The 13,439-nt window shown below is 47.5% G+C and overlaps 1 protein-coding gene across 1 annotated transcript in view; it reads right to left on the bottom strand.

The window, feature by feature from the left end:
• Nucleotides 1-8,987: 8,987 nt before the first annotated feature.
• TBRG1 (transforming growth factor beta regulator 1) overlaps nucleotides 8,988-13,439 on the bottom strand; it is a 45,937-nt gene continuing 41,485 nt past the window's right edge. Inside the window, exons 5-10 of the mRNA XM_063943731.1 lie at nucleotides 13,227-13,366; nucleotides 11,851-11,997; nucleotides 11,213-11,310; nucleotides 9,876-9,986; nucleotides 9,616-9,758; nucleotides 8,988-9,206 (exon numbers count right to left, since the gene is read on the bottom strand). Coding sequence (XP_063799801.1) covers nucleotides 9,076-9,206; nucleotides 9,616-9,758; nucleotides 9,876-9,986; nucleotides 11,213-11,310; nucleotides 11,851-11,997; nucleotides 13,227-13,366 — 770 coding nt within the window. The 3' untranslated portion in view covers nucleotides 8,988-9,075. The remainder of the gene's footprint in view (nucleotides 9,207-9,615; nucleotides 9,759-9,875; nucleotides 9,987-11,212; nucleotides 11,311-11,850; nucleotides 11,998-13,226; nucleotides 13,367-13,439) is intronic.

The following is a 13,439-nucleotide window of genomic DNA, read 5'->3' as shown; positions in this document are numbered from 1 at the left end:
ATTATCGCCTTGCGCTAATTATCGCTTTGCGCTAATTCAACTTTTTCGTGACTTGAGCTACGTGAGCGTAACCAGACGCTACGTTGCGTAATGAACGCTGCGTGCGTCTGCCTTTGGATTGCGTACGCTAGTCTTTGTTAGCGACACGTGTACGCAATATAAAGATCCACCGTAACACAATTTCTATTTTTATCAATGTAAATGATCCCTGATCATCTACCGCAATCCACACTGACTGCCTTGTATCTCAGACAAACCGTGTGTTGTTCTATACTTTAACTATTACCTCTACTATTAAATAACAGCAAATCTCTTTTTAGCACTTTCTATCAACTATAAAATTGGCAAACAGGAATAGTGATATACGAAAATGAAACAGAAATGCAGATATATGCGTGCGTACGCAAGACAAAAGAAAAATAAACAGTTTTAAAAAGACACAAGCGTTTTGTTCTTACTTCCGGTTCCCGGATTCCTTCAGCACTCTTTATCTAAGCGAAGCAGACGCTTATCCCGCCAGCACTATGAGACAACCTCCCACCCTTTGCTGGAGGGATAATGTCTGCTGATCTACCTAGTGCAGATATGAGAAGGATAGGACGAGTCCCCAATTGACAATGCAAAATTCCTTTGTCGTATAACAACCCTTTATGAAGCTAAGAACACTGTACGCTGTTTACTTAAGAAGTACCGTAATGGTACGCTAGTTGCGTAACGATCGCTCAGCCGTAGGCGAGACGCTCAAGCGTCACGTTCGCTCACGGCCCAGCGATCACAGGACACGTTATTGGCTATGTCTAGGGTAATGATTCGCTATGGCGTAGCTTACGCTCGAGACCACGAGGAGGTCACCAGCGATGCAGACGCTCACAACACTATACCTTAATGTTTAAACCTTATACCAAAGAAATACAAAGAATACCTTAATGTGAGTACAGGGTGTAAGTGCAACCTTGTGTAACCTGACTAACTACAAAGCTGCTTGAGCGTCACCGACACTCAAGTGAACACTTAACACTATAGGAAATACACAGATGCTGGTTTAGGTTCCAAAGCCTATTAACTGTATTATATCTAATATACTTGTAAAAGGGGATAACAGTACAAATGATACACTACAATATAACAGAGACTTCCTAACCACAGAACTAAACAATAAATACAAAAAAGACAATACTACACTGACCTAAATGCAATACAATACAATACTATCTAATACAATACAATACTAGCCTAGTCTAGGGGAGATATGAGAGAACAGGACAGAGAGAGAGAGAGCGAGAGAGAGAGAGAGAGAGATTGGCTCACAGAAAGACAATGATAACGGAGAGAAACTTACGCACAAAGGGTATGATCGCCTGCGCCTCGATATCCAGCTCCCGGCTATCAGCAGATAACCGTTGATGAGAGAGTGAGAGCTGGATGTGGTCGGCCTGCCTATTTATGCCCCACACACAATGCAATCTCCTGGTCCTACAATCCCATTGTCCATTGGCCGAAGGAATTCGGCCCTGCATCATAACAAAAGGTCATAGGGTGATTCATACAGGTGGGCTGTGACGATTTCCAACAGCTCAGGTGGGTGGGAAACTGGGTTTCCCGCCGCATACCTGAGTATGTGTAATTAATAGAAATGGACATAAACTTCTTATGTCCATAACTATTCGCACGAGCGATTAATACGCTCCAAACCAACACCGGAATATTGCTAATTAAATACTCTTCCGATGGGTACCAAACACTGCTGTATGATTCCTGTTAGACCCTTCGTACGATATAAAGAGGGATTCCTCAGCTCTGGGGCATTGTATTTTAACCAAACTTTCAGAATCTATCAAAGGGACCATGATCTATAAACTACATTAATTGTGAAAATATGTAACGAATGAGTCGCACGCTACGACTATATAAACTCTACCGTAAATACGCATACCGCGCCTGCGAGTGCACGCTATTGCGGGTATGCGCCTCCACGGGAGAGCGTACGCACGCGCAGCGCGGACCAGTGTGCGGTGCAAATATGGCAACGTGCATTGAGACATTTTTCTGACTTTGACAGAGTGTAAAGAGAGATAAGGTCAGAGATGTAAGAGGGAGACGAGTGGGTGAGGGCTTTGTAGGTGAGTGTATGTATCATCAGTCCCGGGACATACATACAGTAGGTCCTGGGACACCAAGTGGCTTCTAACACCCTTTTATCTTACAGCAGGGGAACAATGGCCCTCATTCCGAGTTGATCGCTAGCTGCTGTTGTTCGCAGCGCAGCGATCAGGCTGAAAATCAGCATTTCTGCGCATGCGTATGGTGCGCACTGCGCACGCGTGACATACTTTCACAACAGCCGATGCAGTTTCACACAAGGTCTAGCGACGCTTTTCAGTCGCACTGCTGGCCGCAGAGTGATTGACAGGAACTGGGTGTTTCTGGGAGGTAACTGACCGTTTTCGGGGAGTGAGTGAAAAAACGCAGGCGTGTCGGATAAAAACGCAGGAGTGGCTGGGGAAACGTAGGCGTGGCTGGCCGAACGCAGGGCGTGTTTGTAAAATCAAAACAGGAACTAAACAGTCTGAAGTGATCGCTAGCTAGGAGTAAGTCTCGAGCTACTCTGAAACTGCACAATCATTTTTTGCAGCAATGCTGCGATCCTTTCATTCACACTTCTGCTAAGCTAAGATACACTCCCAGAGGGCGGCGGCCTAGCGTTTGCACTGCTGCTAATAGCAGCTAGCGAGCGATCAACTCGGAATGAGGGCCAATATTTCTTATATAACATTACATTACATTACACCAAGTGACTTGTCTGAGATGATTCCCAAATCCGGATGTGTGTTACCATCAGTCACCGTTATACTGTACACAGTGATTCAGACTCAGTTAGACACTAGGGGGAAAACGTCAAAATCCTGGCGAATCTGATGTTTTAAAGTGGCAAGCAATTACAAGGCATAACTAGGTTGGTTTTTCCTTTGAAGTTAATGCCACTTTAAAAACATTGGACAGACTCGCTGATGCCTGCAAGTTTCAGGCTATTATATCCCCCCCAGGTGTGTTAATACTCAGGGAGATATTACTCTAGGGAAACCTTGCTCATCAATGCTTGCAAATAGAAGAAATTGTTTTGCCTACCGTAATAACCAGGACAGAGGACCATGGTGGCTAATCAAATATGACCCCATCATGTGACACTGTCACATGATGTCACTGTCATGTGACATCACTACTCTCCAAATAGAACAGGCCTGGTCATCCTGTGGCTCTCCAGCTGTTGTGAAACTACAAGTCCCAACATGCTCTGCAATAGTTTTGCTATTAAGGAATGCTAAATCTGTGGCAGGGCATGCTGGGATGTGTAGTTTCACAACAGCTGGAGAGCCACAGGTTGGCCAGGCCTGAAATAGAACATTTCTCTGACGTCCTAGTGGATGCTGGGAACTCCGTAAGGACCATGGGGAATAGCGGGCTCCGAAGGAGGCTGGGCACTCTAGAAAGATCTTAGACTACCTGGTGTGCACTGGCTCCTCCCACTATGACCCTCCTCCAAGCCTCAGTTAGATTTCGTGCCCGGCCGAGGTTGGATGCACACTAGGGGCTCTCCTGAGCTCTTAGAAAGAAATAGACTTAGGTTTTTTTATTTTCAGTGAGACCTGCTGGCAACAGGCTCACTGCAGCGAGGGACTAAGGGGAGAAGAAGCGAACTCGCCTGCTTGCAGCCGGATTGGGCTTCTTAGGCTACTGGACACCATTAGCTCCAGAGGGATCGACCGCAGGCCCAGTCCTTGGTGTTCGGTCCCGGAGCCGCGCCGCCGTCCCCCTTACAGAGCCAGAAGCAAGAAGATGGTCAGGAAAATCGGCGGCATGAAGACTCAGTCTTCACCAAGGTAGCGCACAGCACTGCAGCTGTGCGCCATTGCTCCTCTCACACTTCACACTCCGGTCACTGAGGGTGCAGGGCGCTGGGGGGGGGGGGGCGCCCTGAGGCAGCAATAAAAACACCTTGGCTGGCAAAAATACCTCAATATATAGCCCCAGGGGCTATATATGAGGTAAATACCCCTGCCAGATTCCATAAAAAAGCGGGAGAATAGGCCCCGGAAAAGGGGCGGAGCTATCTCCCTCAAGCACACTGGCGCCATTTTCCCTCACAGCTCCGATGGAGGGAAGCTCCCTAGCTCTCCCCTGCAGTTTACAACACAGAAAAGGGTTAAAAAAGAGAGGGGGGGGCATTTAATTTAGGCACAGTATACATTATATAAAAAAAGCAGCTATAGGGGACATAACTCAGTTAGTCCCTGCATTATATAGCGCTCTGGTGTGTGCTGGCATAATCTCACTCTGTCCCCACAAAGGGCTTTTGTGGGTCCTGTCCTCGTTTAGAGCATTCCCTGTGTGTCTGCGGTGTGTCGGTACGGCTGTGTCGACATGTTGAATGAGGAGGCTTATATGGTGACGGAGCAGAGGCCGATATATGTGATGTAGCCCCCTGTGGGGCCGACACCAGAGTGGATGGATAGGTGAAAGGTATTAACCGACAGTGTCAACTCCTTACATAAAAGGGTGGATGACGTAACAGCTGTGGGACAGCCGGCTTCTCAGCCCGCGCCTGCCCAGGCGTCTCAAAGGCCATCAGGGGCTCAAAAACGCCCGCTCTCTTAGATGGCAGACACAGATGTCGACACGGAGTCTGACTCCAGTGTCGACAAGGTTGAGACATATACACAATCCACTAGGAACATCCGTGACTTGATCCCAGCAATAAAAAATGTGTTACACATTTCTGACATTAACCCAAGCACCTCTAAAAATGGGTTTTTAGGTTTGGGGAGAAAAAACAGGCAGTGTTTTGTTCCCCCATCAGATGAATAAATGAAGTGTGTGAAAAGCGTGGGTTCCCCCGTTTAGAAAATGGTAATTTCTAAAAAGTTACTGATGGCGTACCCTTTCCCGCCAGGAGGATAAGTTACGCTGGGAGATATCCCCTAGGGTGGATAAGGCGCTCACACGGTTGTCAAAAAAGGTGGCACTGCCGTTTTAGGAACGGCCACTTTGAAGGTACCTGTTGATAAAAGACAGGAGGATATCCTGAAGTCTGTATTTACACACTCAGGTACTAGACGGAGACCTGCAGATCGTGCTGCTGCAGCGTGGTCGGTGACCCTGTCAAACATGAGAACATATTAAAGACGTCGTCTTATATATGAGGGATGCACAGAGGGATATTTTGCCGGCTGGCATCCAAAATGAATGTAATGTCCATTCTGTCAGGAGGGTATTAGGATCCCTGTTTCTTTCAAGAAGTATGTCAGGGGTACAAGCTGGAATTCGAGATGTCTCCCCCCCGCCGTTTCCTAGATTATGGCTTGCCGACAACTCCCTCAGGCAGGGAGGCTGTACTAAAGGCAATTAATAAGCAGTATTCCCAACAGGTAATACTCAAGTGCCCCTACTTCAACAAGGACGGGGTTACTATTCTACACGGGTTGGGGTACCGAAACCGCATGGTTCGGTGTGACCCATTTATATTAAAATCCTTGAACACATACATAAAAAAATTCAAGTTCAAGATGGAATCGCTCGGGGCGGTTACTGCAAGCCTGGACGAGGGGGATTACATGGTATCCCAGGACATCAAGGATGCTTACCTGCATGTCCCCATTTACCATCCTCGCCAGAAGTACCTCAGATTTGTGGTACAGGATTACCATTACCAAGTCCAGACAGGACTGTACAAGGCACCGAGGGTGTTTACCGGGGTAATGGCCGAAATGATGATACTCCTTCGAAAAAAGGGAGTTTTAATTATCCCGTACTTGGACAATCTCCTTATAAGGGCGAGGTCCAAGGAGCAGTTGCTAGTCGGGGCAGCACTATTTTGGAAAGTGCTACAACAGCAGAGTTGGATTCTAAACAGTCCAAAGTCACAGCTGGTTCCTATGACACGTCTACTGTTCCTGGGGATGGTTCTGGACACAGACCAGAAATAAGTGTTTCTCCGGGAGGAGAAAGCCAAGGAGCTGTCATCTCTAGTCAGAGACCTCCTGAAGCCAAAACAGGTATCGGTGCATCATTGCACGCGAATCCTGGGAAAAAGGGTAGCTTCCTACGAAGCAATCCCATTCGGCAGGTTCCATGCAAGAACTTTTCAGTGGGACCTGTTGGACAAGTGGTCCGGATCGCATCTTCAAATGCATCGGCTGATAACCCTGTCTCCAAGGACCAGGGTATCTCTAAAATGGTGGCTGCAGAGTGCCCATCTTAAGGAGGGCCGCAGGTTCGACATACTGGACTAGGTCCTAGTGACCATGGAGGCCAGCCTTTGAGGCTGGGGGCAGTCACACAGGGAAGAAAATTCCAAGGACTTTGGTCAAGTCAGGTGACTTCTCTACACAGGCAAGGCCTCTGCTTCAAAACCAGCCGGTACTGATCCAATCAGACAACATCACGGCGGTCGCCCATGTAAACCAACAGGGCGACACAAGAAGCAGGATGGCGATGGCAAAAGCCACAAGGATTCTCCGATGGACGGAAAATCATGTGTTAGCACTGTCAACAGTGTTCATTCCCGGAGTGGACAACTGGGAAGCTGATCTTCTCAGCAGACACGACCTCCACCCGGGAGAGTGGGGACTTCATCCAGAAGTCTTCCAAAGGATTGTACACCTTTGGGAAAGGCCACAGGTGGACATGATGGCGTCCCGCCTCAACAAAAAGCTATAAAAGATATTGCGCCAGGTCAAGGGACCCTCAGGCGATAGTTGTGGACGCTCTGGTAACACAGTGCTGTACCAGTCGTTTTATGTGTTCCCTCCTCTGCCCCTCATACCAAAGGTATTGAGAATAATAATAAGAAGGCGAGGAGTAAGAACGATACTCGTGGTTCCGGATTGGCCAAGAAGAGCTTGGTACCCAGAACTTCAAAAAATTATATCAGAGGACCCATGGCCTCTGCTGCTCAGACAGGACCTGCGGCAGCAGGGGCCCTGTCTGTTCCAAAACTTACCGCGGCTGCGTTTGACGGCATGGCGGTTGAACGCCGGATCCTGAAGGAAAAGGGCATTCCGGAGGAAGTCATTCCTACGCTTATTAAAGCTAGGAAAGAGGTTACAGCAAATCATTATCACCGCATATGGCGGAAGTATGTTGCATGGTGTGAGGCCGAAAAGGCCCCAACAGAGGAATTTCAACTAGGTCGATTTCTGCATTTCCTGCAAGCAGGAGTGAATAAGGGCCTAAAACTGGGCTCCATTAAGGTACAGATCTCGGCTCTGTCGATTTTCTTTCAAAAAGAACTAGCTTCAGTACCTGAAGTTCAGATTTTTGTAAAGGGAGTGCTGCATATTCAGCCCCCGTTTGTGCCCCCTGTGGCACCTTGGGATCTCAACGTGGTGTTGAGTTTCTTAAAATCACATTGGTTTGTACCACTAAAAACCGTGGATCTGAAATATCTCACGTGGAAGGTGGTCATGTTATTGGCCTTGGCTTCGGCCAGGCGAGTATCAGAATTGGCGGCTTTGTCCTGTAAAAGTCCTTATCTGATTTTCCATATGGATAGGGCAGAATTGAGGACTCGTCCCCAGTTTCTCCCTAAGGTGGTGTCAGCGTTTCACCTGAACCAGCCTATTGTGGTGCCTGCGGCTACTAGGGACTTGGAGGACTCCAAGTTGTTAGACGTGGTCAGGGCCCTGAAAATATATGTTTCCAGGACGGCTGGAGTCAGAAAATCTGACTCGCTGTTTATCCTATATGCACCCAACAAGCTGGGTGCTCCTGCTTCTAAGCAGACTATTGCTCGTTGGATTTGTAGTACAATTCAGCTTGCACATTCTGTGGCAGGCCTGCCACAGCCAAAATCTGTCAATGCCCATTCCACAAGGAAGGGGGGCTCATCTTGGGCGGCTGCCCGAGGGGTCTCGGCTTTACAGCTTTGCCGAGCTGCTACTTGGTCAGGGGCAAACACGTTTGCAAAATTCTATAAATTGGATACCCTGGCTGAGGAGGACCTGGAGTTCTCTCATTCGGTGTTGCAGAGTCATCCGCACTCTCCCGCCCGTTTGGGAGCTTTGGTATAATCCCCATGGTCCTTACGGAGTTCCCAGCATCCACTAGGACGTCAGAGAAAATAAGAATTTACTCACCGGTAATTCTATTTCTCGTAGTCCGTAGTGGATGCTGGGCGCCCGTCCCAAGTGCGGTGTATCTGCAATACTTGTACGTAGTTATTGTTAACTAAATCGGGTTATTGTTGAGCCATCTGTTGAGAGGCTCGGTTGTTTCATACTGTTAACTGGGTTTCATATCACGAGTTATACGGTGTGATTGGTGTGGCTGGTATGAGTCTTACCCGGGATTCAAAATCCTTCCTTATTGTGTACGCTCGTCCGGGCACGGTGTCCTAACTGAGGCTTGGAGGAGGGTCATAGTGGGAGGAGCCAGTGCACACCAGGTAGTCTAAGATCTTTCTAGAGTGCCCAGCCTCCTTCGGAGCCCGCTATTCCCCATGGTCCTTACGGAGTTCCCAGCATCCACTACGGACTACGAGAAATAGAATTACCGGTGAGTAAATTCTTATTATAATACATACATGACATTTCAGTGACGTATAAAAAATAAAATAAAATGATGGGGCAGATGTACTAAGCCTTGAATAGAGCTACAGTGGAGAGAGATAAAGTACAGCCTGTAACATGGCATTTAGGAGTGAATTGGCTGCTACTTTATCTCTCTCCACGGCGCTGAGTAGTAAATCTGGATGGACAATAGAACTTCCGTACTGTCCTCATATTAAGTCGCCCACTTACAAGTGTTATTTTGGAGCAGTGCTGTCAGTTTTAATATACTGCGCTCATATCAGGAGTGACAGACTATCCGAGGCTGACTACGTGTACAAATTGCCACAATCCTAAAATATGCTGCTACCTGTTGATTTTAGGAAAGCACTGACACAACACACGGCATAGTAATACGCCAAATGTCATAAAAACGTGGAGAAGTGTGAGACACGTGGGTTTATTGTAAATAAATATAGAGATATGAGAGGTACACAAATAAAACGAGAGAAGCGAAACGCGTCGTGCATCCTCACTCTGGAGACTCTGACGGACTGTAGTGGTTAGAGGAGGATTTCAGATGCTGGGAGGGAGACAGAAACATTTCCTGGTACGTGGAGATATAATCGTGTGAGGCCTGGATTTCCAGGAGATCCAGCGTTCCTGGGGATAAAGAACATTTCACAGTTATCATGAACTCCGAAACGCAGAAATCTGGACATAGGGGTAATTCAGAGTTGATCTTAGCAGCAAATTTGCTAGCAGCTGGGCAAAACCATGTGCAGTGCAGGTGGGGCAGATGTAACATGTGCAGAGAGAGTTAGATTTGGGTGGGGTGTGTTCAAACTGAAGTCTAAATTGCAGTGTAAAAATAAAGCAGCCAGTATTTACCCTGCACAGAAACAAAATAACCCACCCAAATCTACTCTCTCTGCACGTTACATCTGCCCCACCTGCAGTGCACATGGTTTTGCCCAACTGCTAACAAATTTGCTGCTACGATCAGGTCTGAATTACCCCCAATGGCTGGATTTGTATGGAAATCCCCCCAACAGTTGATGACGCTACCTACCTGCTAGCACATTGTCTGGTTTAATCCCATCAAACGACTGTCTTTGGAAAGCCTCAAAGTTTATTGAGGCGCTATTCTCAGACAGCTCCTGTGGAACGGGACCGTCACCCGGCTTCCATACTTCAAACTTCACCCACTCGTAGCTGAAATATAAAAGGGACGCTGTACTGGGGAACACTTGCGCATTGTATGAGGCCTACAGACAAATGTTAGGGTAAGGGATTCTTCTGTCCATGTACCCCAGTGATGGTAAAGCTCACCTTGCACATTTGCGGGCCCCAGGGCAGCTTTGTATTAAATGCTGAATAGTGGGGTGTGAGAAGCCGAAGAAATAGGCACCGGCGTTTTCCGGAGATGTGACCCGTTGTCCTCTGGGAAAGAGAAGAAAAACCGTATTACGGTACGGGCAGGAGAGACACATAGCAGGAGAGATACTGTTAGGTGATCAGCTGTGATTAAAGTCTTGATATTATTTTGTTATATTACTAGTATGATGGACCCGCTCAGTCCTGCCGCCTCTCTGCTGTTCCCCGCTCGGTCGCGGCTCCTCTGGCCCGAATACTGCGCCCCCCTCCAGTTGGCAAACAGCTTTTAACAGTCATTTTACCGACCCTCAGTGAGATGTCGGCCGACCTTGGACGTTTTTTTAATGGGTAATTACTTACAGGGCATGGTTTTGCCTTGTTAGTGTCTGCCCCTTTAAAAAAAACGTGATTGGCCGACATCTCGCACCTCCTGCGATTTCGGACTCAATTACATCCCGCCGTGTGTTTGAAAAATGACAATTAGGAGCCGATTGGTTGGTAGTTTCTCTCTCTCCAAGGGTTGATACATCTCCCCCTGAATTTGACGATCCTGAAAACAACTGAACCTCCTGCCAGCTGGGAGAATGCTGGGATGACCTTAGTCTTGTCGGTGTATACCGGGGAAGATACGCCTGATCTGCAGACACAGTCCATATTATCAGCAGAGTGGAGGTCGGAGCAGGGAAACTGCGCGTTTCTGCTGCGAGGCTCCAGCGTCAGCGAGAGTTATGTCACCATCTATTAGCCAGCAAGTGGAAAAGCCTCAGGAAGGGCATTCCAGACATTTGGGCCTATCCCTTCAGGGCCTGGGACGTCCACACTCCTTCCTGTCGGCTGTGAGACGTGCTTATTGAGAGAGAGAACATAGGCTTCAATCCACCAGAGCGTCACGGTTATCTCTGCTACGGTTTAGCGATACGCTGACCGATGTATGTTACTGGACTTGTAACCCTGATTGAGGCACAGTAGATTGTACTTTGCAGAAGACCCAATAACCAGTCGTGTCACTGCAGGGGTATCTTCATGGCAAGAGACTAAACTAAGACACACGGCCACCTATCCTCAGTAAAAACCCTTTATGTTACATGGCTAATCTGGAAACACAGCAGTAAAGCACTGCTGCCTTTCTGGCGATTTACCATCTCTCCTCCAGCAGTCCACCAATGAGTTCAGGGACATTCCTGGAGAATTGAGGAGCTCGTAAAGGCAAACGTGCAGGTGGAAGGACCTATATCCCAGGTTGGCTGTGTCTCCCAATAGTCCTGCACGTAAAGAGGTAAGGTCCCACTCACCGGACAGCGGCAATGTTTTTCAGAAGGGTGGCGTGACATTCAGCGGCCGAGACGGAAATAATGGAATTCTGAGGATCATCCTCCGGCACAATCTCGAACTGGGAAAAAGAAACGATTTCTTAGCACTGAGAAATGACGGAAGGTCTGACGCTCGCTTTAGAAGTGTGAAATTATCTGCCGTACACCAGTCAGCACACACCCTGCGTAGTTACACAGCGTTGGGGGCACTACTGGGGTCAAGGAAATAAAACATCTAAACTAGCTCTGTCCTTTACATTTGCTGATAGCAGACACAGGGCCTAAGTCAGACCTGATCACAGCAGCAAAATCCTTCTCTAATGGGCAAAACCATGTGCACTGCAGGTGTGGCGGATGTAACATGTGCAGAGAGAGTTAGATTCGGGTGGGTTATATTGTTTCTGTGCAGGGTAAATACTGGCTGCTTTATTTTTACACTGCAATTTAGATCTCAGTTTGAACACACCCCACCCAAATCCAACTCTCTCTGCACATGTTACACCTGCCCCACCTGCAGTGTACATGGTTTTGCCCACTAGAGAAAAATGTTGCTGCTGTAATCAGGTCCGAATTAGGCCGACAGCAAACTAGCCATGGCCATAATACGAGGAAATGATCACCTTGGGCCCGGACCAGCCATCTTTGATCTGACACGTGTACAGACACTTCTGTTCAGGGTTCCTCATGCTGACGTAAACTCTTGTACTACAAAAACCTACAGGATAAATGGCAGCTTTGTGATGGAAGCTTTTCCGGTCCGATACAATCTGTGGGAAACATATGAAGACGTTGTCATTAGGAAGAGAGCACTGAGTGTGGGTTACAGAAGCAACATGTTCTTAGTACATTCCACAATTTATAATAAGGATGGAAACGGGTGAAAACTTTCTTTACAGCTATTAAAGATATAGTGTGCGTTTATAAATCCTCTATCTGGGCAGCATGATTGGTGCAGTGGTTAGCATTACTGTCTCACAATTCTAAGTTTTAAAACACAATCTGTGTGGAGTTTGTATGTTTGTGTGGGTTCCCTTGGGTGCTTCGGAGGAACTTTAAAGATTATGGTATGTTATCGCAGAGCAGTCAGTGTGCAGGCGGAACTAATACCCGGCCTATCAGTGTACTAGAAACCAGTATAAGGACCTGAGTGATGTCACAACTTCCTTGTGAATTAATAGATTATAATGCATATAGGTTCACTCCAGCAGGTGGTGGGCACAAAAAACCTAAAAACAAACTCTGTCCCACAGCACGTTTTAGGGGATGGAATGATGTCGAATCTGTCTCCTCCCACTCTCTCATTTGCATTAAAAAGCCTCTGACTTTAGGGAGGAGCTACCAATACAGGATGGCAATTTTGGGTATAGCTTAAGAGATGAGGTCAATTTTTGAATGACCGTATAAATCAGAAGAGAGGATTAGCGCATTCCACAAACATTCTGTATATAGGGGGTCATTCCGAGTTGATCGCTAGCTGCCGCTGTTCGCTACGTATCGATCAGTGAAAAAAAAGGCTAATCTGCGCATGCGTATGCACCGCAAAGCGCACGCGCGTCGTACGGGTACTAAGTCCATTGTGGTTCTAGCCGTTCGCAAGGAGATTGACAGGAAGAGGGCGTTTGCAGGGCGGGTATCTGACGTCATTACCGTGTCACTCGTCGCAGCAATCATCGCACAGAATAAGTAACTACAGGGCTGGTCTTGTTTTGCACAAAATGTGTTTGCAGGCGCTCTGCTGCACAGGCGTTCGCACTCCTGCAAAGCGAAAATACACTCCCCACATGGGCGGCGACTATTTTGTTTGCACGGCTGCTAAAAACTGCTAGCGAGCGAACAACTCGGAATGACCCCTATAATGAGGTCGATTCAATTAGACGCCGCCCCCTATGCTTTTGCATTAAATATTATTGCACTTTTTAAATTCCGGGATCAAAACCAGAGGGAATCCCAAGACTGCAATAGCTGCCGTTTAGTAAATCTAGCACTTTGTCCTCACCTCTCCAAGACTGTAAACCGTCAACCCATCCAACACAATAGGGAACACCGGCCGCCCGCACGGATCTAAGAGTATCGGCTGAACCCATCTGCGGGTGGAACCTTCTGTAACTCTCTTCCTCTTGGATAATTTTTTCATAGCTACAAACAGGGGGGAGAGGAAATAAAAGGCTCCGTCAGCCACACGCGTTCCGCCGCACACATCTCACCTGAT

Source organism: Pseudophryne corroboree, chromosome 10, assembly GCF_028390025.1.
Source record: "Pseudophryne corroboree isolate aPseCor3 chromosome 10, aPseCor3.hap2, whole genome shotgun sequence".
Classification (NCBI taxonomy): Eukaryota; Metazoa; Chordata; class Amphibia; order Anura; family Myobatrachidae; genus Pseudophryne; species Pseudophryne corroboree.
The sequence above is the reverse complement of the archived record's forward strand: the minus strand, read 5'-3'. Positions and strand labels throughout refer to the sequence as shown.